This window comes from Oncorhynchus nerka, linkage group LG26, assembly GCF_034236695.1.
Source record: "Oncorhynchus nerka isolate Pitt River linkage group LG26, Oner_Uvic_2.0, whole genome shotgun sequence".
NCBI lineage: Eukaryota > Metazoa > Chordata > Actinopteri > Salmoniformes > Salmonidae > Oncorhynchus > Oncorhynchus nerka.
In genome coordinates, this window is record NC_088421.1 from 495,590 (window position 1) to 521,274 (window position 25,685).

The 25,685-nt window shown below is 42.9% G+C and overlaps 1 protein-coding gene across 2 annotated transcripts in view; it reads left to right on the plus strand.

Moving 5' to 3' along the window:
• rab11fip5b (RAB11 family interacting protein 5b (class I)) overlaps nucleotides 1-15,663 on the plus strand; it is a 37,538-nt gene extending 21,875 nt beyond the window's left edge. Inside the window, exons 3-5 of one of the 2 annotated variants that reach the window (XM_029635197.2) lie at nucleotides 113-734; nucleotides 5,334-5,484; nucleotides 13,962-15,663. In XM_029635197.2, coding sequence (XP_029491057.1) covers nucleotides 113-734; nucleotides 5,334-5,484; nucleotides 13,962-14,222 — 1,034 coding nt within the window. In that variant the 3' untranslated portion in view covers nucleotides 14,223-15,663. Of the gene's footprint in view, nucleotides 1-112; nucleotides 735-1,647; nucleotides 2,276-5,333; nucleotides 5,485-13,961 lie in introns of those variants that run through there. The other variant, XM_065011069.1, reaches the window with a different exon arrangement.
• Nucleotides 15,664-25,685: the final 10,022 nt, after the last annotated feature.

Consider the following 25,685-nt stretch of genomic DNA (forward strand, 5'->3'; position numbering starts at 1 on the left):
AACAAGCATGGAAAAAGCATTTACTATATCTCAAGGATATGGCATGCTTATGCATTTTAAGGAATTGTTTTGGAATAGAGGTTATTATTATAATTTTTCCCCCTCCAAACAGTGCTTACCACCACACAGTCTTCCCCAAAGATACTGACCCACAAGCGAGCCTTCAGCGACGAGGCGAGTAGGATCACCACGACTGCCATTCCCCGGCCCTGTCCTGCTGTGGAGTCCCTCAAGGGTCAAGGTATGACTCTCTCCCAATCCTCTCTGTGCATCAACGGAAGCCACGTCTATGGATCTGAACCGGTGGGTCCCAAGGGCTCAAGCACCCTTCCATCCAAGCTGGTCCTGCTCGAGAAGTGCTCCCCTCTCTCTCGTTCGCTGCAGAACCTCACAAAGCGGAGCGAGGACAAGGGTTCCGCTGGCGAGGGCCGGCGCTGGTCCTTCGACAAGGTAAAGAAAGACGAGAAGGATGAGGAGAAGGAGGCCGAACCTCCAGTCTCCCAGTTTCAAAGTGCTCGAGTGGGGGGTCGGCCGGTGCAGGCAGCAGCCCCGATGCTGTCTTCTACTACCACGGTGGACTCAGCAGACAAAGGGAAGAAGCTCAGAAAAACGTTATTCTCCGGAGGGAGGAGTGATTCTCTACCTGCCAAGTCCGAGCTGAGCCAGGGTTCTCCTCCCCCTGAGGGGAGACTGCGAGGCTGGTTTGGCTCCAGTGACTCCCAGAACAAGCCAAGGTGAGTGGAGGGTCATTTCAGCTCTGTGGCTCCATTCTCCAGGGCTTCATACAGTTGTGCCTTCCATTGAAAGCACACAATAGACATCTACATCATGGAAGGTTTTGATTTCCTTGTTTTAAGTGTCTATGCTGCCCCCTATTCCTTTAAAACGGAAATGTGGCAAGTTCATCCACCATTTTACAGCATCTCATATAGGCCATAATTTAATGGTCATACTGTCCTCATAACACATAATAGTTGACATCTAGGCCATTTGTATAAAAATGTACTGTACTTCCAATCAAAAGAAAATCAAAGACTCAAAGAGTCTATGTGACTGGAGTTGGAAGGGAGATTTTGGCATATGTATATTTCACTCTTAAAATAGTTTGGGGTTCTGAGGCAAGAGGATCTACCTGAACTTAGGTTTGGTATGTTGTGGAACATTGATCTGGGCCAGTATTCATAATGTCTTGGAATAGCAGTGCTGACCCCCACCCCATGTAACCTCAATCATTATGATCTAAAAGGCTAAACTGGTCCTAGATCAGCACTCCTAATCTCAGATTCTTTATGAATACTGGATCAGTACACTAATCACCTGTTCTTGCTATTAGATCATCCTGCAGTTTTACTGTCTATAATCTGACAGTAATTCCTGAAATACCAAACTCAGTACATCTTGCTCTTCACCTTGCTTCAGTAATTTGCTAAATGCAGTTTTGCTTTTTGTAGTAAACTCCTGTTGCTGTTTTCCATAACCCATTATTGTTTAAATTTTGTTGGCATATTCACAAGATAGTCCTCGAATAGACAGTAGTTGGCTAGGTTGCCTTTTTCTCTCTGTGTTAGACAAATGGAACCCATATTTTTAAATGGGCCAGCTGGCACAGAATTAACAAAGAGGACTGCTTGTGCCTTCCCTCCACAGGCTGGAAGTTTCTCCTAAGGTAGAAAGCGAATCAGACACCCCTCCTCCTCTCCCCCCTCGCTCCCTCATTCCCCTCCAATGCTCGTCTCCCTCTGCTTCTTTCACTGGCCATTCCTCGCCCGACAGTCCCCATCCAACTAACCCCTTCACTCCCTCTCCCTCTCTGACCCCTGACCCCATCTCTCCATTCAACCCCTTCCTCCCGCGTATGCAGTGTAACCCCTTTTTTGAGGACCTCATTGCAGAAGAGGGCCAGAGGTCCCCCCCTTTTGCTACCTGCTCCCCCGTCACACCCCTCTGTCATTCCACAGCTTTGCCTTGCGTCCCCAGTCCCACCCACGATCCCGCCGTGCAAATTGAAATGGCCGCCATATGGCGAGACCGGCCCAGGCCTGTAGCCAGGCAGACGTCCCTCCCTGCCTTACTTCCGACACCAGCGACGGCTAGCCCCCCAATCCGTTTACGTCTCGCTCCATATCAGAGAGTGGGGGAGGAGAATGGGATGAGTCCTTTGATGCCTTTGCCTCCAGCAGACTGAATTCGCCAAAGGGCTCTCCTACCAATCACCCTTCAATAGCAACCTCAAGGCAAGCCCAAGTAAGAAGCACTCCTCCATATGAGAGTTACACTATTCCACCCATTGAGGAGATGAGGATGAGTGAAGAAGAAGAGCCTCCACCATTGCCTCCACGGAGGCCCATAATACGGACTCTGGTGAACGAGAGACCCTCTGACAGCTGGTTGCACCGGGGTCAGGAACTGGCGGTGCAGAAAGAGGCCTGTCTCCTGTCACAAACAGGCGCAGCTTCCCTACAGCACACAAGAGAATGGGGGCACAAGAGACACACACCAAGTCCCCACCTGTACCCAAGCCCAGGCAAAGACCTTGTCAGTAGTGACCTGTTGGACTTTCATACCGTACACTCACAACATTATGCCAACATGTCTCCAGAGTCTCCATCTCCATTCAAGTCTGAAGATGAGTTCAAGAAGTTTGACTATGAACCATTACGAGATGAAGATGATAAAATTATATTTACTGAGCAGGACCTATGGCCAGATGCAACAGATTCAATAATATCGTTGGCTTCAGAGGATACGACGGACGCCAGTCCCACTGTAAGAAAATATGCTATTGTAAAGAACACTTCACATTCTGAACTCAAAGACTTATCTCTGCCAGTAATGCTTCTTAATAGTGAAAGGACTTTTGCCGATCTACTGACTAAGTCTTCCTCAAAACACTCTAAATCAGGTCTTAAGACTCTAGACATTGCTTCAACTCCACCAGACCCAACAACGGACTCGTTCTCAATTCACCCAGATAAGCCCACCAAATCCAGAAACAACAATTATGAATCACCTCCGCTAACCTTAGAAGACCTTAATAAAAACAAAAGTAACTCAGATTTTTGTTTTATTGACTCTGCTTCTGATGCTTCCCCATCTCCATCTGACATGATGACAGTGCATACCCTCAAAAGTTTAGGTGGCATTTGTCCTCAACCTCCACAAGATACTCCCATAGCATTATCTCATGAGCAGATGATGCTATATGCAGAAGATATGTTCATTTTTCAGAAGACTAGTACTATAGACGTCAACTCTGCTGTAAAAGTGAACTTACCAGAAGTCTCCTCGCTTTGTCAAGACAATTGTCAAGATGGAGGATGTGAATTGAATACATCACGCAGAGATTCTGCAAGCAATATGAAGAGCATTAGCATTTTTACGCCTGACAGTCTTAACATAGAGAGAGAGACTGTAGAATTAAAAGACACTCAATCTCCAATGGATAGAAATGGCAACATTACAAAATCAAAGATAGACAGTTCAAAACTAGACCCTTTATGTCATGTTAGATCTTTTCCAGTTTCGTCCCAGATGGAAATGCAACAGGAAGTTGTACGCAATAAACAGGAAGTGAGTCAGCCTCTGGCCAAACAAACCAATCCTGTCAATGAATCTTCACCAAGGGGCACTAGTTCTCACAGAAGTCTCAAGGGAATGATACGAGAGCTCCACGGCAACAGTGGTGCAAATTGCCCTGGCAAAGGATTAGGTGAGAGCCCTCTTCACCAATCACCGTCTCCTGGGCAAATAATCTCAGAGAGCATTGAAGGACCGTTCTCATATCAACCCACCAAATCTCCTTTTTCCTCACCTTTGTCACCGAATAGAGAGACAACGCTCAAGGCAGCGTTATTTGTGTCCTCGCAAAAAATACACACAAATAGTTCCACTCAGTCAATTCCAAAAGAAAACTGCTTAACGGAACATTCCTCATCCAAATATGCTGGGGCGATCAGCTTTGAAGACCTCCACGCCAAAGTAGCCCCGAACGTGAGAAGCCCCATGAGTGCCAGGTTAAGGCCTGGCACCACAGTGCATACTTCCAACCCCTGTGCTTCCAACCCCTCCTCTGCTACCCCCTCCCTGGCAACTGAAACTAATGGCCAGGCTAAGCTGCCCCCCACCCCTGTCCCCCCCTCCATACATCACCCCCGACCGTGAGGCCCAGTACCGGAGCCAGTGCCACCTTGGCTGTGGCCCCCTACACCTCTTCCTCCTTCTCCTCCTCTTCCTCCTACACCACTGCCCAGCCCTTGGTCGATGCACGGCACACACTTTTGCCTGAGGAGACACAGCCAGCTAGCAGCCTGCCCCGACAGGAGAGCAGGTGAGACTTCTCCTCACACTTAAGCGCTGCAGAGTGTACCCACTCAAACTCCTCTTGAGAAAAATACAAATACCAGGTTGGGTTGCCAGTTTGAGTTACCAAATTGGGTTGCCAGGTTGTAGTCAACAATGGGATGAAATAGTTAGACATAGCTCAACTGCTGGCATAACTTGAAAATCTACATATTGTTAGACTGTATTCTCATTTTTCCAAACAAAATACATCGATTTGGTTCCTTTGATTTAATTTATTCAAGTAGCTTCCTTAAGAGGGGTTCTCTAAATTAATCAGTACATCTCCCCTGCCAGTACCACCTGCCCATGCAAACCCATTGTTTGCGACAGTGCATTGTTTTGTGAATTGCTTAATCTTTTATGTTGCTCATCTCACTTCTGTGTTGTTAATTTATGTGTCAAACATTTGTGTTGCTGACTGTCCCATCACATCAAGGAGTCCACAACCACAATCAAAGTCATCATAATGAGAATCTCACCCTAACCTTGATTAAACAACTGCTTTAGCTCTCTGTGCTGTCATTCTGACCATCTGTAAATTAAAGCAAAATGGAAGTGCCTTCCTTCACTCGCTCATTAGGTGTAGGATGAAGTTGCCTTTATACGCTGATTTCCCCCACTAATGGTTAAGGTTAGGATTGGGGAGGGGAAGCTGTTCCTAGATCTGTACCTAGGGGAAACTTCACTCTGGAGCCTGTCATTACCTGATACGGCATACCTGCTCTGTGATATACACAAATCAGACAACATGAGCTCTTTTTACGCTCTCTTGCTGAAACCTGATGCTAAACACATTTTGTTATCATGTAGAGGACTGATTTGAGGTCTGCATTATATACTGAAAATTCTAAACCCAAGCCAGAGCATTGTTATGAATATTCCCACATACAATGCCAGTGCCTCATATTGTACTGTACTGATTTTCATGTGAAAATGTATACGTACACAAAATCCAATGCAGTGAACCTTTGATGGTGATGTTTCCTCTGCAGCCCCCACCCAGTGAAGCCCTTGACCACCACAGCCAGTCAGGGGGAGAAGAAAGAGGGCCGGTCAGTTCTGGAGAAGCTCAAGTCTTCCATCCACCCAGGCCGCTCTTCCCAGCAGACACTGGCCGTGGCTGAGACTGAGAAGAAGATTGAGGTATAAAAAGGCCACAAACTCTGCGTTTAGACGGGCAGCCCAATTCTGATATTTTTTCCACTAATGGGTCTTTTGACCAATCGCATCAGATCTTTTCACGTCAACTCTTTCTCAGAGCGTATCTGATTGGTCAAAATACCAATTAGTGAAAAAAATAGCAGAATTGGCTGTCTGTCTAAACGCAGCCAAACTATCACTGCAGAAAAAAACAGAATAGACCAGCATAAATTTCAAGGTGGTCTATGCTGGTTTATGCTGGTTCATGATGGTCAGTGCTGGTATGATGCTAGTCAAGCTGGTCTGACCAGCATGCTCTAACTGGTTCTTCTGGCAGACCAGCATGGTCTAGCTGGTCAAGTTGGTCTGACCAGAATGGTCTGGCTGGTTATGCTGGCATACCAGCCTAAATTGTGTTTTTTTTTATGGTGATTGGCATTTGCTGTATTGCTGGGGACTAGCCTTCACTGTGCTTTTGCTGGTGACCAGCCTTTGCTATGTTTTGGACACTGGTGACCAGCATAAGCTAAAGCAAAACCAGCATCAAGTCCCATTATGCGGACTTGCAAACTGATGTTTAAATCCTATTGGAATTCAGCCAGAGTGGATTCCCACAATCTGCATTCAGAATTACTTGCAGGGTTAAACCAGCAACATTTTCTCTCAGCCTCATGGCAAAATGAAAAGTATGAGATTAACTATACCTTGCTCACACCTACAGTATACTTTGCTGAGACCACAGGGCCAGTGAAACTGTGGTACGCCACTGTCAATCAATGTACATGCAAAAACACAGATATTGACAGGAACAATTTTTAAAAAATCTAACTGCAATAGAGCATGCTGGAAAATATCCTAATGATGGGCGGGGTTTTGCAGACCAGCAAAATTCGGATTACTTTAGAGTAGAGGTTCAACGATTTAGATTTTTCAGCGCCAATACAAATACCGATTATTTGAGAACAAAAAAGGCCGATACCGATTAATCGGCCGGTTTTTATATATATTTGTAATAATGACAATCAACCTTTGACTATTGGCTCTTCTTATAGGCACTATAGTATTGCCAGCCTAATCTCGGGAGTTGATAAGCTTGAAGTCATAAACAGAGCTGTGCTTCAAGCATTGCGAAAAGCTGCTGGCAAATGGAGGAAAGTGCGGTTTGAATGAATGCTTACGAGCCTGCTGCTGCCTACCACTGCTCAGTCAGACTGCTCTATCAAATATCAAATCATAGACTTAATTATAATATAATAAACAGAAATACGAAACTCTCCAAATACGGTTGTGCCAAGCTTGTAGCATCATACCCAAAATAAGACTCAAGGCTGTAATCGCTGCCAAAGGTGCTTCAACAAAATACTGAGTAAAGGGTCTGAATACTTATGTAAATGTGTTATTTCAGTTTTTTTAAACCTGTTTTTTATAAACCTGTTTTTGCTTTGTCATTATGGGGTATTGTGTGTAGACTGATGAGGGCAAAAAGCTATTTCATCCATTTGAGAATAAGGCTGTAACGTAACAAAATGTGAAAAAAAGTTTAGAGGTCTGAATACTTTCTGAATGCACTGTATAACATTCCGACCTTGTTTAGCATTATGTAGTCCAATATTTGTATCCATTTTAATCACTTATTATTTTGAAAGGCAAAATGCCAGTCAATATGCTTAGCGGTTCATGTTTTTCACTGTTAGCTGTGGCTAGGCTAGTGGGGGTCATTGTGGTCGATTGTGTAGCATTCAGTTACAATTCTGATTATAGTCGTTAATCTGTTGTGATGTGTTGGACAAACATACAATTGGATGGTTTAACATGCTAGATAGCATACCTTTTGCACTATTTTGGTACAGATACTAATTCATTGAATAGCAGTAGCAACATAAACTCAGCAAAAAAAGAAACGTCCCTTTTTCAGGACACTGTCTTTCAAAGATAATTAATAAAAATCCAAATAACTTCACAGATCTTCATTGTAAAGAGTTTAAACACTGTTTCACATGCTTATTCAATGAAGCATAAGCAATTCATGAACATGCACCTATGGAACGGTCACAGTTATGAAAACTTAGGACACTAAAGAGGCCTTTCTACTGACTCTGAAAAACACCAAAAGAAAGATGCCCAGGGTCCTTGCTCTTCTGCGTGAATGTGCCTTAGGCATGCTGCAAGGAGGCATGAGGACTGCAGATGTGGCCAGGGCAATAAATTGCAATGTCCGTACTGTGAGACGCCAAAGACAGCACTACAGTCGAGACAGGATGGACAGCTGATCGTCGCCGCAGTGGCAGACCACGTGTAACAACATCTGCACAGGATTGGTACATCCCGAACATCACACCTGCGGGACAGGTACAGGATGGTAACAACAACTGCCCGAGTTATACCAGGAATGCACAATTCCTCCATCAGTGCTCAAACTGTCCGTAATAGGCTGGGAGAGGCTGGACTGAAGGCTTGTAGGCCTGTTGTAAGGCAGGTCCTCAGGTCCTCACCAGACATCACCGGCAACAACGTTGCCTATGGGCACAAACCCACCGTCGCTGGATCAGACAGGACTGGCAAAAAGTGCTCTTCACTGACGAGTCGCGGTTTTGTCTCACCAGGTGTGATGGTTTGATTTGTGTTTATCGCTGAAGGAATGCACATTACACTGAGGCCTGTACTCTGGAGCGGGATCGATTTGGAGGTGGAGGGTCCATCATGGTCTGGGGCGGTGTGTCACAGCATCACCGGACTGAGCTTGTTGTCATTGCAGGCAATATCAACACTGTGCATTACAGAGAAGACATCCTCCTCCCTCATGTGGTACCCTTCCTGCAGGCTCATCCTGACATGACCCTCCAGCATGACAATGCCACCAGGCATACTGCTCGTTCTGTGCATGATTTCTTGCAAGACAGGAATGTCAGTGTTCTGCCAAAGTCAGCGAAGAGCCTGGATCTCAATCCAATTGAGCACGTCTGGGACCTGTTGGATCGGAGGGTGAGGGCTAGGGCCATTCACCCCAGAAATGTCCGGGACCTTGCAGGTGCCTTGGTGGAAGAGTGGGGTAACATCTCCCAGCAAGAACTGGAAAATCTGGTGCAGTCCATGAGGAGGAGATGCACTGCAGTACTTAATGCAGCTGGTGGCCACACCAGATACTGACTGTTACTTTTGATTTTGACCCCCCCTTTGTTCAGGAACACATTATTACATTTCTGTTTGTGGAACTTGTTAAGTTTATGTCTCAGTTGTTGAGATTGAAATTGAACACAGGATATGAAGTACAGCTGAAGTAGGAAGTTTACATACACTTAGGTTGGAGTCATTAAAACTAGTTTTTCAACCACTCCACAAATTTCTTGTTAACAAACTATAGTTTTGGCAAGTCGGTTAGAACATCTACTTTGTGCATGACACAAGTAATTTTTCCAGCAATTGTTACCAGACCGATTATTTCACTTAATATTAGCTGTATCACAATTCCAGTGGGTTAGACGTTTGCATACACTAAGTTGACTGTGCCTTTAAACAGCTTTAGAAGCTTCTGATAGGCTAATTGACATCATTTGAATCAATTGGAGGTGTACCTTCAAACTCAGTGCCTCTTTGCTTGACATCATGAGAAAATCAAAAGAAATCAGCTAAGACCTCAGGAAACAATTGTAGAGCTCCACAAGTCTGGTTCAGCCTTGGGAGCAATTTCTAAATGCCTGAAGGTACCACGTTCATCTGTACAAACAATAGTACGCAAGTATAAACACCATGGTACTGCATAGCTGTCATACCGCTCAGGAAGACGCGTTCTGTCTCCTAGAGATGAACGTACTTTGGTGCGAAAAGTGCAAATCAATCCCAGAACAACAGCAAAGGACCTTGTGAAGATGCTGGAGAAAACAGGTACAAAAGTATCTATATCCACAGTAAAACGAGTCCTATATCGACATAACCTGAAAGGCCGCTCAGCAAGGAAGAAGTCCCTGCTCCAAAACCACCATAAAAAAACAGACTACGATTTGCAATTGCACATAGGGACAAATATCGTACTTTTTGGAAAAATGTCCTCTGATCTGATGAAACAAAAATAGAACTGTTTGGCCATAATGACCATCATTATGTTTGCAAGCTGAAGAACACCATCCCAACCGTGAAGCACGGTGGTGGCAGCATCATGTTGTGGGGGTGCTTTGCTGCAGGAGGGACTGGTGCACTTCACAAAATAGATGGCATGAGGCAGGAAAATGATATGGATATATTGAAGCAACATCTCAAGACATCTTGGTCACAAATGGGTCTTCCAAATGGACAATGACCTCAAGCATACTTCCAAAGTTGTGGCAAAATGGCTTAAGGACAACAAAGTCAAGGTATTGGAGTGACCATCACAAAGCCCTGACCTCAATCCTATAGAACATTTGTGGGCAGAACTGAAAAAGCGTGTGCGAGCAAGGAGGCCTACAAACCTGACTCACTTACACAAGCTCTGTAAGGAGAAATGGGCCAAATTTCACCCAACTTATTGTGGGAAGCTTGTGGAAGGCTTCCCGAAACATTTGACCCAAGTTAAACACTTTAAAGTTAATGCTACCAAATACTAATTGAGTGTATGTAAACTTCTGACCCACTGGGATTGTGATGAAAGAAATAAAAGCTGAAATCAATCATTCTCTCCACTATTATTCTGATATTTCACATTCTTAAAATAAAGTGGTGATCCTAACTGACCTAAAACAGATCATTTGTACTCAAATTAAATGTCAGGAATTGTGAAAATGTATTTGGCTAAGTTGTATGTAAACTTACGACTTCAACTGTATCTTAATGCATTTTAAAAATATATATTTTTCTATTGATAATGACAACTGTGAATTTATATTATTCTTCAAAGCAATTGTAATAAACCAGATAATTGACACTTGACACGAATGAGAGCTTTTCCTGAAACCAGCCAACTTTCTCTTGTCTCATATTTTCTCCTGTTTTACAGGAAACATATGATCTGTTTTCCTGGTCTCAATCCTGGGACTTTTAACAAATACATAATTAACATGATATTTATTTTTTATTACAGGAAATTTTCTTTAAAACTTTTCTCTCAGCCTCATGGCAAAATGTGTAAATAGCATAAGATTAGCTATAAAACTGCACTTTTTTCTCTCTGTCCCATAACATGTTGTTGTTATAATAATGTTATCTGGCTTAGGGCTGGCTGACGCTACCACACTTTCATAGACGTTATCCTGCACTTATTGTGTAGACATGTGCTGGATTTATAACATTTTAGGAGCTTTTTAAATATTTTTTTCGACTTTACTTATGATTTTGAACCCCTGCTCAGATGAAACCTATCTCCTGGATGAAGCAATTGATTAGTCACTCTCCCCCATCCTCACCTACAGATATTCCTGGCTGGCTGTATAGCATATTTGAGCCAATGCAAACACAACACTATTCATGATATTTAGTTTATTCGGTATATATTTAGTTTATTTGGTACACTGATTCGCTTTTGAAAGAAATTCTGAACATGCTGCAAAGCAATTGTGGTCCCACAAGGGAACCTGTTTATGTACTGAACAAAAATATAAATGCAGCATGCAACAATTTCATTTTTTTTTACTGAGTTACAGTTCATATAAGGAAACCAGTCAATTGAAATACATTCATTAGGTCCTTATCTATGGATTTCACGACAGGGAATACAGTGGTTCGTCCTTTAAAAGTTGCTGTGTACTGCGGCACAGCTTGCATTGTGTCGCAGAATTGTATGGCATGTTATTTAAGTGTCAACCACTGTTACCGTTAATGCTAGTTAGTGCTAGTTTGACCACCAGAGGGCATCTTTGAGAAGCATTTGATAGCCTTCAATAGTGGCTGTACTAGAGAATTTCAAACCTTTTTTGTAAGAACATAGTATATGGGACTGATATTAGGACATTTTGCTAAATTAATTTGATTGATATTAAGGTTTCTTTTCCAAGGGGTTCAATTCCCCGACAGGGAGGAAGGAGTAGGCTGTCCTTGTAAATAGGAATTTGTTCTTAACTGACTTGCCTAGTTAAATAAAGGTTACACTAAGAGCATAATAGTTCTACACCATAAGTGTTGGCTAATCAATACCAAAATGGAGATTCAGTGAAAATAAAAATCTCATTGATTTATCAAGACCAGTCCCCATGCTTGTCTCAGAGCAGTGCGAAACGGTGCTAAAATAGTTGTAGCCTAATGCTTCAAATCCTATTGCTTCTAACTTCAATATGCTCTTTAAATAAATAAGACCTACACCACTTTAACAGCACATTACTCAACACTAGTGAGACCCATGTCGCCTACGGTAGGCCAACAGTACATCGAAAAATATGACGTGACTCTCTGCCAATAATTACATATAGAGGATTGGAGGATATTTCTGTAGTAATTCGTTATGGACCCATAACTAAATAAACATTGGCATTTTGAAAAATAATTTTTTATCATTATTTTATTAACGAAAGCATAAAAATGCCATTATTAGTTACATTGTTTTAGTTTGAACGTGCAGACTGGCATTAAGAACAGCAGGAATGTTTCCCTAGTCAGCGCCATTATTAGTGCAATTCCCCTTAAAGTGTTGCCAGCGTGGCGGGGTGGGTGTCCACCCCCCTTCCTCCTCCTCCCTTCCCCATGGGCTAGGTCGGTCTTCTGTGCGCAGCTCTGCAGCCCATCCTTTGCCCCCTGCCCTCGTAGCTTGAACCTTGCGCACTTTCAGTGGATACAGCTGGAGAACTGCAAGGCAATCCCATTGTGCGCCACTCGGGAACCATGACCAATTGTCCTGCTAATAACAGGGTTAATAATATATCTGTGAGAATATCCAAGGGGCTTTTATGTAATTCAAAATTAATAATAATAATTTGTTTAAACAATAATATTTTGGAGATGATTTCATTTTCAAATAACATAAAATGAGCGAGAAAAGGGCATTCTTGAACACGGGGGTGAGACATTGTTGCTAATTTGTAAATAAAGCCAGTTTGTTATTTAGAATGATTTATTTTTGTTTTTAGAGGAAGAGAAACCAAAAACCTGCAGTCGTCACAGCACGGGTATTGAACCAGCATCTGTAGCAACACAGTTTGCAGTGTCTTCGACCATTGCGCCACTCAGGCACTGTACATTGTGACTGGTCGGGTCTGGGCTACAGTACTACAGTAAGAGCAAAATAATCCTAACAAAATAAAATAAAAACCTTAGTGTAACAATCAGTTATAGGTTTTAGTAAGTAATACTGAAGTCGTGCACAATTATCAGTTCCTATTTAGGTTTTTGTCACCCATTCATTGACAGTTAGAGACACAGTAGGACCCAAAAGCATAATCAGTGCTCTAACTCCCCCCTGCGCTGGTCTGGAGCAATGAAGTGGTGACACAGGGTACCGTACTAAACCACAAATGACCTCAAAGTCGCGCAACATATTCGCAATACTTTTAGTGGAGCAACCACTGTATGCATCTGTTGGTCACAGATCCCTTTAAAAAACAGGGTAGGGGCGGGGATCAGAAAACCAGTCAGTATCTGGTGTGGCCACCATTTGCCTCATGCAACGCGACACATCTCCTTTGCATAGAGTTGGTCAGGATGTTGATTGCAGCCTGTGGAATGTTGTGCGAAGTTTCTGGATATTGACGGGAACTGAAACACGCTGTCGTACACGTCAATCCAGAGCATCCCAATGGGTGACATGCCTGGTGAGTATGCAGGCCATGGAAAAATACATTTTCTGTTTACAGGAATTGTTTACAGATCCTTGTGATATGGGGCCGTGCATTATCATGCTGAAACATGAGGTGATGGCTGCAGATGTATGGCACAATCTCTGTGCATTCAAATTGCCATTGATATAATGCAATTGTGTTCGTTGTCCATAACCCATTATTGACTGTACGTTTCGTCCCATGTGTAACTCTGTTGTTGTTTTTGTCGCACTGCTTTGCTTTATCTTGGTCAGGTCGCAGTTGTAAATGAGACCTTGTTCTCAACTGGCCTACCTGGTTAAATTAAGATGAAATAAATCAAATATATATATATTTTTTAAACACGGCCACCATGGGGCACTTTGTTCACAACGTTTACATCAGGTAAACAAATTTGTGCACAACATTTGAGCTTTTTGTGCGTATAGAACATTTTATTTCAGCTCATTAAATATGCAACCAATACTTTACATGCTGCGTTTATATTTGTTCAGTATAGAAGCAGTATCCACACATTACAGATGAATCATTGAATATAGTAAAGGATAAAAAAAGTCCATGAATTTACATAATGATACATTATCTACTTTGGGAAAACTGGGCAGTTCAATTCTATGGAAAAGGTTTTGGTCACGTTCTATTACCTGACAGCAATATATTTTATTAATCCAGATCCAGTCAGATCCAGAACAGTGATTACATCAAGATATGAATGAATGACGAATTTTCAAAGTATTCATACAGGGCCTGTGTTTGTCTTCTCAGGAATCGTTAGCAGACAGCTCGGCCCAGTACGAGCAGCTGACAAACATGGAGCTGATTTCCCTTCTGCTGCAGCAGGAGATGGATATGGAGAAGCAGCAGGTGGCCTCCGACCAGCAGGCGGTGATGCTGGAGAAACACGAGGCGGAGCTGAAGAAGATCAAGGCACAGGTGCGCGACCTAGAGGACTACATCGACAAGCTGCTGGTGCAGATCATGGAGCAGACACCCACACTCCTCCAAGTGCGCTCCCGGCACAAGTGACCACTAGTGCTAGTTTGTGCACATATAATCAGTATAATATAGGGCCATGGTCACCATCAAACCCTGGTCCTGGAGAGCTCCTAGGATGAGCAGACAATTGTTCCAGCTCAGTCCCTATAATAGTGCATTTAACTAGATTTGGTGGTCAGTTGTTTAGCCAATCAGGTGTTATAGTGCAGGGCATGAAACAAAAGCCTGCACATCCAAGTAGTTCTTGCGGACCAGGGTTGGTTACCAATGTTCCAGGGTCAGGTGTAGTCCAACAGATCCCTAAGCAAATACTAAATCTCACAACCATCCAGGTTTCACTGCTGATACCCTGCCCTGTTGATATAGACACAATATTACCCATGTGCATGCTTGCTATTGCTTTACACTCACTACTTAGGATAAGGAGAGTGACAGCTTTTATCAAAAGTACTGCAAGAATTCTTATAAATGTGCATTGATGAAGAATATAGAAAATGTCTTCCTATTCATAAAGTGTACAGTAAATGTAATATTCAGTGGTATAAATTGTTCTTACGTGATATGACATTGCATAAAATTCAGAAAACATTGAAGTGTTTGAATTAGTATAATAATGACCCAAATTGTCTTCATCGTGGTAAATACTGTCATTATTTGGCATACGACTCAAAAACAGACTGACCCGAGGAGAATTCCACTGAACTTAAATTTGTTTACATGGAGAAATGTGAGCTTCAGCTAGTGTCATATTGTGTAAATTATTATAAAAAATATATCAAAATGAAAATGCATGAAGACAGATGTCTTAAATAGACTGCTTTGAAGGAAATTCCGGCTGAACTCAAATTTGTTAAACTGGAGAAAGATCAACTTGAGCTAGTGTCATATTTTGTAAATGATTATAAATATATATATATGTGAAAAGAATATATAGGAAAACCATGTGAAAAATAGATAAACATTTGGTAAGAGAACAATGATTTCTTATACGATGCTGCTGTATGAAAAGCCAAAACGAACAAGCGCTAATGATTTTTTCTTTCTCCTATTTAAGAAAAATAATAATAATTAATTTTGCAACATATGCGACGACACGTGACACCTTTCTCTCAAAATGAATTTGAGAATGTATGCAAGTTGGAAATATCCTCGGCTTTGATATAATTTACTATTCATTGATGAAGTGTGTGCAAAGAATAAAGTGACAAATGTTCATGTGATAAAGGTAGGTACTCCAAAATGAATTCAAAGGCATTGATTTATGCTAAGTTAGGTATATGTTCACATTTTGGTTTCATTCGAAAAGAGAATGAATACAATTACAGATATTTTTGGGGGCTAATCATTTTTTATATGACATTGTATTATGGTATTATTTAGTGCAGTACGTCAATACAGTACTATAATTTAAATGCTATTCATGACCTAAGCACTGTAACATGTAAAATAAAGAAAATTGCTTATCAAATGATTCAGATTTTTTTAAATCCTCAAACTTGTTTACATTATACTTGTACTAGTCCTTATGCATGAGTAGTCTAAATACTGTGAAAGTCCAAGTTGCCCTTGTTTTCACAGCCCATATATAATGAAAGGAATGCTGATTGCTGACAGTATAATATTATGCTGACAATTAAGTATGGCAGACATCTTCTTTCTAATGGCAGTGCAGGGCACTGCTATGTCTGCTTAGTATTGATTTCCACTCCCCTTGTTCCATTTTGGTTAGAGCACATTATCAGAATGAACGTACAGTAGGAATCTGCATGCTGTTTTACCCCATGCCCTTTGACTTCCATTTTTGTTTCCATCACTTCCATCCAAACTCGGCAGGGAAAGCTCTATGAGATACAATATTATTCATCCCCCCAGTAATTACATGTACAGGTAACTGCCAAAATAATGGGCTAAACAGTCGAGAAAAACCCACCAATGACCCAAATGGTTGCCCAATCAGGCAGGCTTTTGGGAGGTTATTCAAATGGCATAGGCTATTCACTGCAATGTACAGCCTAGAATATAGTTTTCAACTAACTTGAAAACAATAATTCTAAACAACATGATACATTTTTTGTCCCTAAAAAACTGAAACAATATCACAAGCTTTTTGAGCTGAGTACCCAGGGACTGGAAGGGAGCGCACTCAGCACAGCCTTATGAGCATAGTGTAGGCTACCTATAGTTGCAGCCTGGTCTCATAGACAACATAACATAGTAAATGTAAATCTAGAACAACAAAATGTGTATAATGTTACGTTTGGTATGGTTACATAAGGCATATGGTTATTTAGGGGGGTGGATGCATGGGTGTTTGTATAATATGAACGTTAAACCTAAAGGTTGTGAGTTCAAATCTCATGTTTAGCAACTTAGCATCAGTTGCTGGGACCTCTACTATCTGTCCAGTTATCCTGCCGACCAAGGCCGGGTCTGAGGAGCTGCTTGGCGTAGCAATCATTGAGAGAGGATATCAGTTCTGTATGTGAATCCATGATAACAATGACAGAGAAATCAGATTATCTCGAGGGACAATCAAGGCGGAACATGGTTGTGGACAGAATTGCAGAATCTCCACGAGGCCTGGACAGAGTCTGAGGATAAAGTGAGGGAAATAATCTTGGAGAAACTGAAGATGGACCACAGGAAGATTGAGGTGGAGCACGCCCACAAGACTGGAAAACCTAACACCGGCCCAGGTGACAGGCCCAGGCCGATAATGGTCAAGTTCCTGAGGTTCAAGGACAAGGTAGCTGTTCTGGAAAGAGCCAATAACTTCAGAGGAACGTAATTCATCTATCCTGAAGCTGTGCGCCAGAAGAAAGAACTTATCCCAGCCATTAAAGCTGCCAGAGCGTGTGAAGACATTGATTACATCTTCTATGACAGGCTCATTGTTCACCATCCCTCCCTAAAGCCTGGAAGGGATAAGTGAGTGTCAACCCCGCAGCGCACACACACACACACACACACACCAACTGATTAATGCACTGCTGAATGTATGTGTTTTCTCTTGCTTTGTTTGCTCTTTGCCATATCATGATCATCTCTGATAAAGTACACAGGAAAGGGCTGAAAATAGCTCATATTAATATATGTAGCCTTAGAAATAAGGTCAATGAAATCAATTACCTGCTAACATCAGATAACATTCATATATTAGCCATTTCTGAGACTCACTTAGATAATTCATGTTACAGCAGTAGCAATACAAGGATTCCCCCTTCTGATGACCAGGTGGCGAATCGCATCTCTGCATGTCTGGCAGACATATCAGTGTGGATGACGGATCACCACCTCAAGCTGAACCTCGGCAAGACGGAGCTGCTCTTCCTCCGGGGGAAGGACTGCCCGTTCCATGATCTCGCCATCACGGTTGACAACTCCACTGTGTCCTCCTCCCAGAGCGCTAAGAACCTTGGCGTGATCCTGGACAACACCCTGTCGTTCTCAACTAACATCAAGGCGGTGGCCCGTTCCTGTAGGTTCATGCTCTACAACATCCGCAGAGTACGACCCTGCCTCACACAGGAAGCGGCGCAGGTCCTAATCCAGGCACTTGTCATCTCCCGTCTGGATTACTGCAACTCGCTGTTGGCTGGGCTCCCTGCCTGTGCCATTAAACCCCTACAACTCATCCAGAACGCCGCAGCCCGTCTGGTGTTCAACCTTCCCAAGTTCTCTCACGTCACCCCGCTCCTCCGCTCTCTCCACTGGCTTCCAGTTGAAGCTCGCATCCGCTACAAGACCATGGTGCTTGCCTACGGAGCTGTGAGGGGAACGGCACCTCAGTACCTCCAGGCTCTGATCAGGCCCTACACCCAAACAAGGGCACTGCGTTCATCCACCTCTGGCCTGCTCGCCTCCCTACCACTGAGGAAGTACAGTTCCCGCTCAGCCCAGTCAAAACTGTTCGCTGCTCTGGCCCCCCAATGGTGGAACAAACTCCCTCACGACGCCAGGACAGCGGAGTCAATCACCACCTTCCGGAGACACCTGAAACCCCACCTCTTTAAGGAATACCTAGGATAGGATAAAGTAATCCTTCTCACCCCTCCCCCCTTAAAAGATTTAGATGCACTATTGTAAAGTGGCTGCTCCACTGGATGTCATAAGGTGAATGCACCAATTTGTAAGTCGCTCTGGATAAGAGCGTCTGCTAAATGACTTAAACGTAAATGTAAATGTAAATATAACATTTATAGAAGAGACAGGAGATCCTTTGACTGACGGCGCCGGAGAAGATGACTGACGTTTTACTTGCTCCTAACCAATTGTGTTTTTATGTTTGTTTTGTTGCGTGGTTTGTAACTTATTTTTGAACTTATTTTGTAAATAAATGTTGCTGCTACCGTCTCTTACGACCAAAAATAACTTCTGGACATCAGAACAGTGATTACTCACCACGAACTGGCAGAAGCTTTTTTTTCCTTTAACGAGTCCGATGATCCCGATGTGAACGACATACTGCTTTCCCGGGAACAGGCCCAAATCCCTGTCATATGCATGAAGAGACGATGGAGAAAGAGAGGACGGAGGTTGAGCTTCCTTCTGAGAATTTGTAGGCAATCGAATAAACCCCCCCTAACTTCCATTCTACTAGCTAATGAACAATAATTGGAAAATAAAATGGACAACCTACGACGAAGATTAAACTACCAATGGAATATTAAAAACTGTAATATCTTATGCTTCATGGAGTTATGGCTAAACGATGACATTGCCTAGTTAAATAAAGGTTAAATAAAAACATATAAATAAATTATCAACATACAGCTGGTTATACGCTGTATCGGTAGGATAGAACAGCGGCATCTGGTAAGACAAGGGGGGGCGGACTATGCATATATGTAAACAAGAGCTGGTGCACGATATCTAAGGAAGTCTCAAGGTTTTGCTCGCCTGAGGTAGAGTATCTCATGATGAGCTGTAGACCACACTATCTACCTAGAAAGTTTTCATCTGTATTTTTCGTAGCTGTCTACATCACAAAACAAACCGATGCTGGCACTAAGACTGCACTCAATGAGCTGTATTCTGCCGTAAGCAAACAGGAAAACGCTCATCCAGAGGCGGCACGCCTATTGACCACCTTTACTCCACACACAGAGACGCGTACAAGGCTCTCCCTCCATTTGGCTAATCTGACCATAATTCAGTGGCTTCATCAGTAAGTGCATCGATGATGTTGTCCACACAGTGACCGTACGAACATACCCCAACCAGAAGCCATGGATTACAGGCAACGTCCGCACTGAGCTAAAGGCTAGAGCTGCCGCTTTGAAGGAGCGGGACTCTAACCCGGAAGCTTCTAAGAAATCCCGCTGTGACAAAGTGTCAATACAGGACTAAGATCGAATCGTACTACACTAGCGGATGTGGCAGGGCTTGAAAACCATTACTGACTACAAAAGGGAAGCACAGCCAAGAGATGTCAAGTGACACGAGCGAACCAGACGAGTTAAACTACTTCTAAGCTCGGTGACCCCTCCCACAGTCCCCCCAGGAAGAAAATATAAAATAAGAAATACAATTATTTCTATTCCCCACCCCCAAGGACCCCCCAATGCACCAACAACCAAGAGAATGAACTAAAGAGAAAAAAGGAAAAGATAGTAGTCAATATTAATTGTCATCATCTGAAAGCTGTAAATTCTTGGTTATCTTCACGAACCCTGGCTAGCAAGTTGAATCAGCACTGCAAAATTGGGTTTAATTATTTATTTACTAAATACCTAACTACACACAGAATTACATATACACAGAATTAATCATACCTTGATTACAAATTATGTCATAAAGGAAAACATCCCTAGCGGACGGAACAGATATGACAGCTCGTTACACGAAGAAAAGGGGGCTGGGTTTGAGTGAAAGAGCGGGAAGACTGAAGAACAAAGGGAGAAGCAATGTCTTAATGACCGTTCCACAGGTGCATGTTCATTAATTGTTTATGGTTCATTGACCAAGCATGGGAAACAGTGTTAAACCCTTTACAATGATGATCTGTGAAGGATTTTTACACATTATCTTTGAAAGACAGGGTCCTGAAAAAGGGACTTTTCTTTTTTTGCTGAATTTATTACACAGGCTCCGACGCCCGCCGCGTCTGGCAGGTGCTACAGTCCATTACTGATTACAAAGGAAGACCCAACTCTGATCTGCCTAACGTTGCCTCTCTAACAGATGCATTTTATGCACACCTTGACATCAACAACATTGAACCAGGTGTGAGGGCCATCACCATCCTAGAGGACTAGGTGAGCTCGCTGTCCAAGGCTGATGTGAGAATGATCTTTAATCAGGTCATGGGGTCCGACAGTATTCCAGGGCACGTTCTCAGAGCATGAACAGAACAGCTGGCCTGGCATAATCACAGTAATTTTCAACGTCTCTTTGTCCCAGTCTGTTTCAAAATGACCACAATCATCCCTGTTTGTAAGAACTCTGGCTTCATGCCACAATGATTACCGCCCTGTAGCACTCACTTCTGTAATCATTAAGTGCGTTGAGAGGCTGGTTATGGCACACATTAACTACACCATCCCAGCCAGCCTAGACCCACTCCAATTTGCATACCGCCCCAACAGAGCCATAGATGAAGCAATTTCAATTGCCCTCCTCACTGCCCTCACCCACCTAGATAGGAGGAATACCTATGTGAGAATGCTGTTCATTGACTACAGCTCAGCGTTCAACACCATTATCCCCTCCAAGCTTGTCACCAAGCTTAGGACTCTGGGTCTGAACACCTCCCTCTGCAACTGCATCCACATCGGCAGTGGAGCAGATAACCAGCTTGAAGTTCTTGGTGTCCAAATCACTAGATTTAAAATGGTCCACACACACCACAGTCGTGAAGGCGCAACAGTGCCTATTCCCTCTCAGGAGGGATGCTGTACCATTGTGAGCATAACACCGCCCTCAATTAATTGCATGGCGATACGGAGGGTTGTGCGGACAGCCCAGTACATCACTGGGGCCGAGCTTCATGCAATCCAGGACCTCTATATTAGGCGGTGTGAAAGGAAGGCCCAGAAAATCCTCAAAGACCCCAACGACTCAATCCACCGACTATTTTCTCTGCTGCTGCACAGCAAGAGGTACCGGTGCGTCAAGTCTAACACCAACAGGCTCATGAACAGCTTCTCCCCCCCAAGCAATACGACTGATATAAATAGCTAATAAGTTTACCTTGTATATTTTTTTCCTTTTATTTCAATATTTGCACTGTCACAGGGCCAACAGACACTCACTCACACATTAAATGCATATACATTTATGCTGACTCCACACACACACACACACACACACACACACACACACACACACACACACACACACACACACACACACACACACACACACACACACACACACACACACACACACACACACACTGCTGCTACTCAACACCTCTCCGGATTTGTCAGAAAAAAAAAAAACTCTCCACCGACAGCTTGTAGCTTTTTGGCTGAGGTAAGTCACCAAATTTTGGCCAAAACTGAGCGCACAGATTCGACATCTGCGAATGTAGTTTTGATTCACCCGTCGCAAGTTTAGTAAATTTTGTTGTAAGCTTGCAAACATAATTTTATTTTTTCACTGGCAGGAAGAGCGGTGTGTGCCAAACTACAACAACAAAAAAGGTCAAGTTTCAGATTCTTTTACTTTTAGTGTCTCTGGCGTTCTAGTCCACAAGCCATTCAGGAAAGAGAGTGGTTAAAGATGACAGCCACCAGTAGTCTCTTGTGTCGGCATGTCCATAACTCTCCTTCTGAGGAGTCTGTGGGAGACGAGGCACGCTGTGTCTTCCTAACTGCTCCACTTGAATGTGCTCCAGCCAGCACTCTGTGCTAGTCAGTTGATTAAGGAATGCCTTGGTGTGCTGATTAGCAATCCTGCACAGGTGTGTTGGGTGAGCAGCGCTGTGGCACTGTCTTCAGCTGGCTTGGTACTGAAAGTAGTGCAGCCTTCCACAGTGCTGCTGTCCGTGGTGCTGAAGTGAGCACACCTGTTTCCTGTGCTGAGGAGGGTGGCACTGTCCATGACACTGCACTGGGAGTCCTTCAGCCACACCTATGCCCATGCCTCTCACGGTGCCACATACACACATCGCAAAAGCACAGCCCCCACACCACTGTGCTTTGGGAAAATGGGTGGGGTTATATCGTGCCTTGTTGGCCATGTCCGGGGGTATCGTCAGACAGGGCCACAGTGTCCCCCGACCCACCCCTGTCTTTATAAATTGAGTCTTTCAAATAATTGACTCTGGCAAGTTTCCCACCAGCGCGTTGCAGTAGGGAAGTAAAGCGGAAGTCGAATCCATCACGTGGGAGTAGATTTTAGCATGCAATGAGAGGCTTTGAAGCCTTATTGGTACTGCTCAGAAAAGCAGTCCTCCATAGGAATGAATGGAATTCTCCAGCATTTCATTTAAATGTTTCAAGGACAACACTACATGTATTTAAATATTTTGGTTGTTATAGTGAGGACAGTAACATTAGTACTTGCTACTTTAAGGATTTTTTAAAATATATGTTTTTATTTGAAATGTTTATGTTTAGCTCACACAATATAATAAAAAAGTATGCATTAAGTGTCTGTAATAGAATAAACGTGACAAAACAAAGGTAGACATTTATGAATGCATTTCTATAGCTTCCAAAATATTTTTTACAACGTGTGGGAGTGCCAAGATGGAGGCATTGGTGCAGAGTAGAACAGGGGTAGGCAACTAGATTCAGCTGCTGACACATTTTGGCCAAGCCGATGGTCAGCGGGCCAGAACATGATTATAACAATCATTTTCTTACCTTGATTACATTGAGGCACAATCACAAATCTCTCTTTTTTAAATTCATGGGAATACTTGGGAACAGATTTCCTAAATTAAACTAGTTTTTAGCTGAATTTCTGGGGATTTTTACAGTCTTTCTTTTACCAAAAACAATAATCACAAAATCACAAAGATTAAGTAAACAAATGTCATCTTTTAATTCACGTTCTGTTTGCTATTTCATGCAGCAACAGAATAGAAAGAAGCTAAACAAATTGCAATTTCTTATTGTTTAAATTTGAGAGATACTGTATCATTCATGCAAAGTAATATAAAGCATATTAGGCATAATCATTTATCATACTGACCTGAAGGATTGGTTAGCATTTTTTATAGTTTAGAGTACATCATAGTCACTCTAAAGCTAGCGGGAAAGGGTAGCTCTGATCTTGTTCATCTAAACACAAATACACTATATATAGAAAAGTATGTGGACACTCCGTTAAATTAGTGGATTTTGCTATTTCAGCCACACCCGTTGCTGACAGGTGTATAAAATGGAGCACTCAGCCTTGCAATTACCGTAGATAAAAATTGGCAGTAGAATGGCAGATAGCCTAGTGGTTAGAGCATTGGGCCAGTAACCGAAAGATTGCTGGCTCGAATCCCCGAGCTGACAAGGTAAAAATCTGTCATTCTGTCCTTGAACAAGGCAGTTAACCCACTGTTCCTTGGTAGACTTTCATTGAAAATATGAATTTGTTCTTAACTGACTTGCTTAGTTAAATAAAAATACAATAAAAATGACCTTACTGAAGAGCTCAGTGACTTTCAATGTGGCACTGTCATAGGATACCACCTTTCCAACAAGTCAGTTATTCAAATTTCTGCCCTTATAGAGCTGCCTCGGTCAACTGTAAGCGGCGTTATTATGAAGTGGAAACATCTAGGAACAACAACGGCTCGAAGTGGTAGTCCACACAAGCTCACAGAACAGGACCACCAAGTGCTGAAGCTCGTAGCGTGTAAAAATCGTCTGTCCTCAGTTGTAACACTCACTACCAAGTTCCAAACTGTTTCTGGAAGCCACGTCAGCACAGAGGCAATGTCAGCACAAGAACAGAAACTGTTCGTCAGGAGTTTCATGAAATAGGTTTCCATGCCAAGCGTAGACTGGAGTGGTGTAATGCTTGCCGCCATTGGACTCTGGAGCAGTGGAAACACTTCTCTGGAGTGATGAATCACGCTTCACCATCTGGCAATCCGACGGATTAATCTGGGTTTGCCGTATGCCAGGAGAACGTTACCTGCCAGAATGCATAGTGCCAAATGTAAAGTTTGATGGAGGAGGAATAATGATCTGGGGCTGTTTTTCAGGACTAGGCCTGAAAAATGACAATGACATTCTAGACGATTCTGTGCCTCCAACTTTGTGGCAAAAGTTTGGGGAAGGCCCTTCCCTGTTTCAGCATGACAACGTCCCCGTGCACAAAGCTAGGTCCATACAGAAATGGTTTGTCGAGATCGGTGTGTTAGAACTTGACTGGTCTGTACAGAGTCCTGACCTCAACCCCATTGAACACATTTGGGATGAATTGGAACGCAGACTGCAAGCCAGGCCTAATCGCCCAACCTCACTAATGCTCGTGGCTGAATGGAAGCAAGTCCCTGCAGCAATATTCCAACATCTAGTGGAAAGCCATCACAGAGGAGGCTGTTATAGCAGCAAAGGGGAGACCAACTCTATATTAATGCCCATGATTTTGGGATGAGATATTCCACATACTTTTGGACATTTAGTGTAATTAATCTCAGTCAGTGATTGACAGTAGCCTAGGTATTATTGCATGTTAAATGAGATTCAATCTAGTTTAATCAGTTTAATTTAGGCCTATTTCATTCAGGTAAACTAGTTTCTTGGCTTGATAGCGTAATTGGTATTTTTGGTTTGCTAGACATGAATGTAAACTCACCCCATTCCGTACAAATGTGCGCAACCGCAACATTCAAACGAGGCTACAAAGAAAACTAATGGGACTGTAGTGACTGTGTTGATGTCAAAATCGGGGGTGTGAACTAGGTTTCTATTCAAGCGTTGATCAACATGGTAATGGCTCTATAGTATTGGAGAAAAGTTGAAAAAACTGACCCTCCATTACATCTTGATGTGTCATGACGTAACGTTCAGCACTCATAAAGCAACTATTTCTGTCTTACAATCTCTATCCTCCAGGTGTAGCACTTCACTCATCGTTTAACAACAAGAAATGGACAGTGACGGGGGTAAGGGGGGATACCTAGTCATTTTTTGCATCATCATTGCATACGATCATCATTCTCAAAGCCGCTGTTTACTTCTAAGATCACTTTAGCACCGCCCTAAAAACCCGATTCAAATTCGACACAAACCTTCAAATAGGTATGTAATGACACATTATATAAACTCTTTATAGTGTTTTATTTACATTTTAGAGGCGATAAGGTGATAAGTTGGACAGATCGAGTGAAAAAAGCAATTTTCCCACACAACATCTCTCCTTCTCACTATCACGCATTAGTTTCGCTTCCCCACCTGCCATTTTTAAAAAGACCCTTGCCTGCTTGAATTATGCAGAAACGGGTAGCGTTTAGGTCATGTAATTGATTCTGTTGGAAAGGGGAGAAATTGGGCTTTACAATGGTATTGACATTACAGTTGATCTGGAGGTATTACGTTT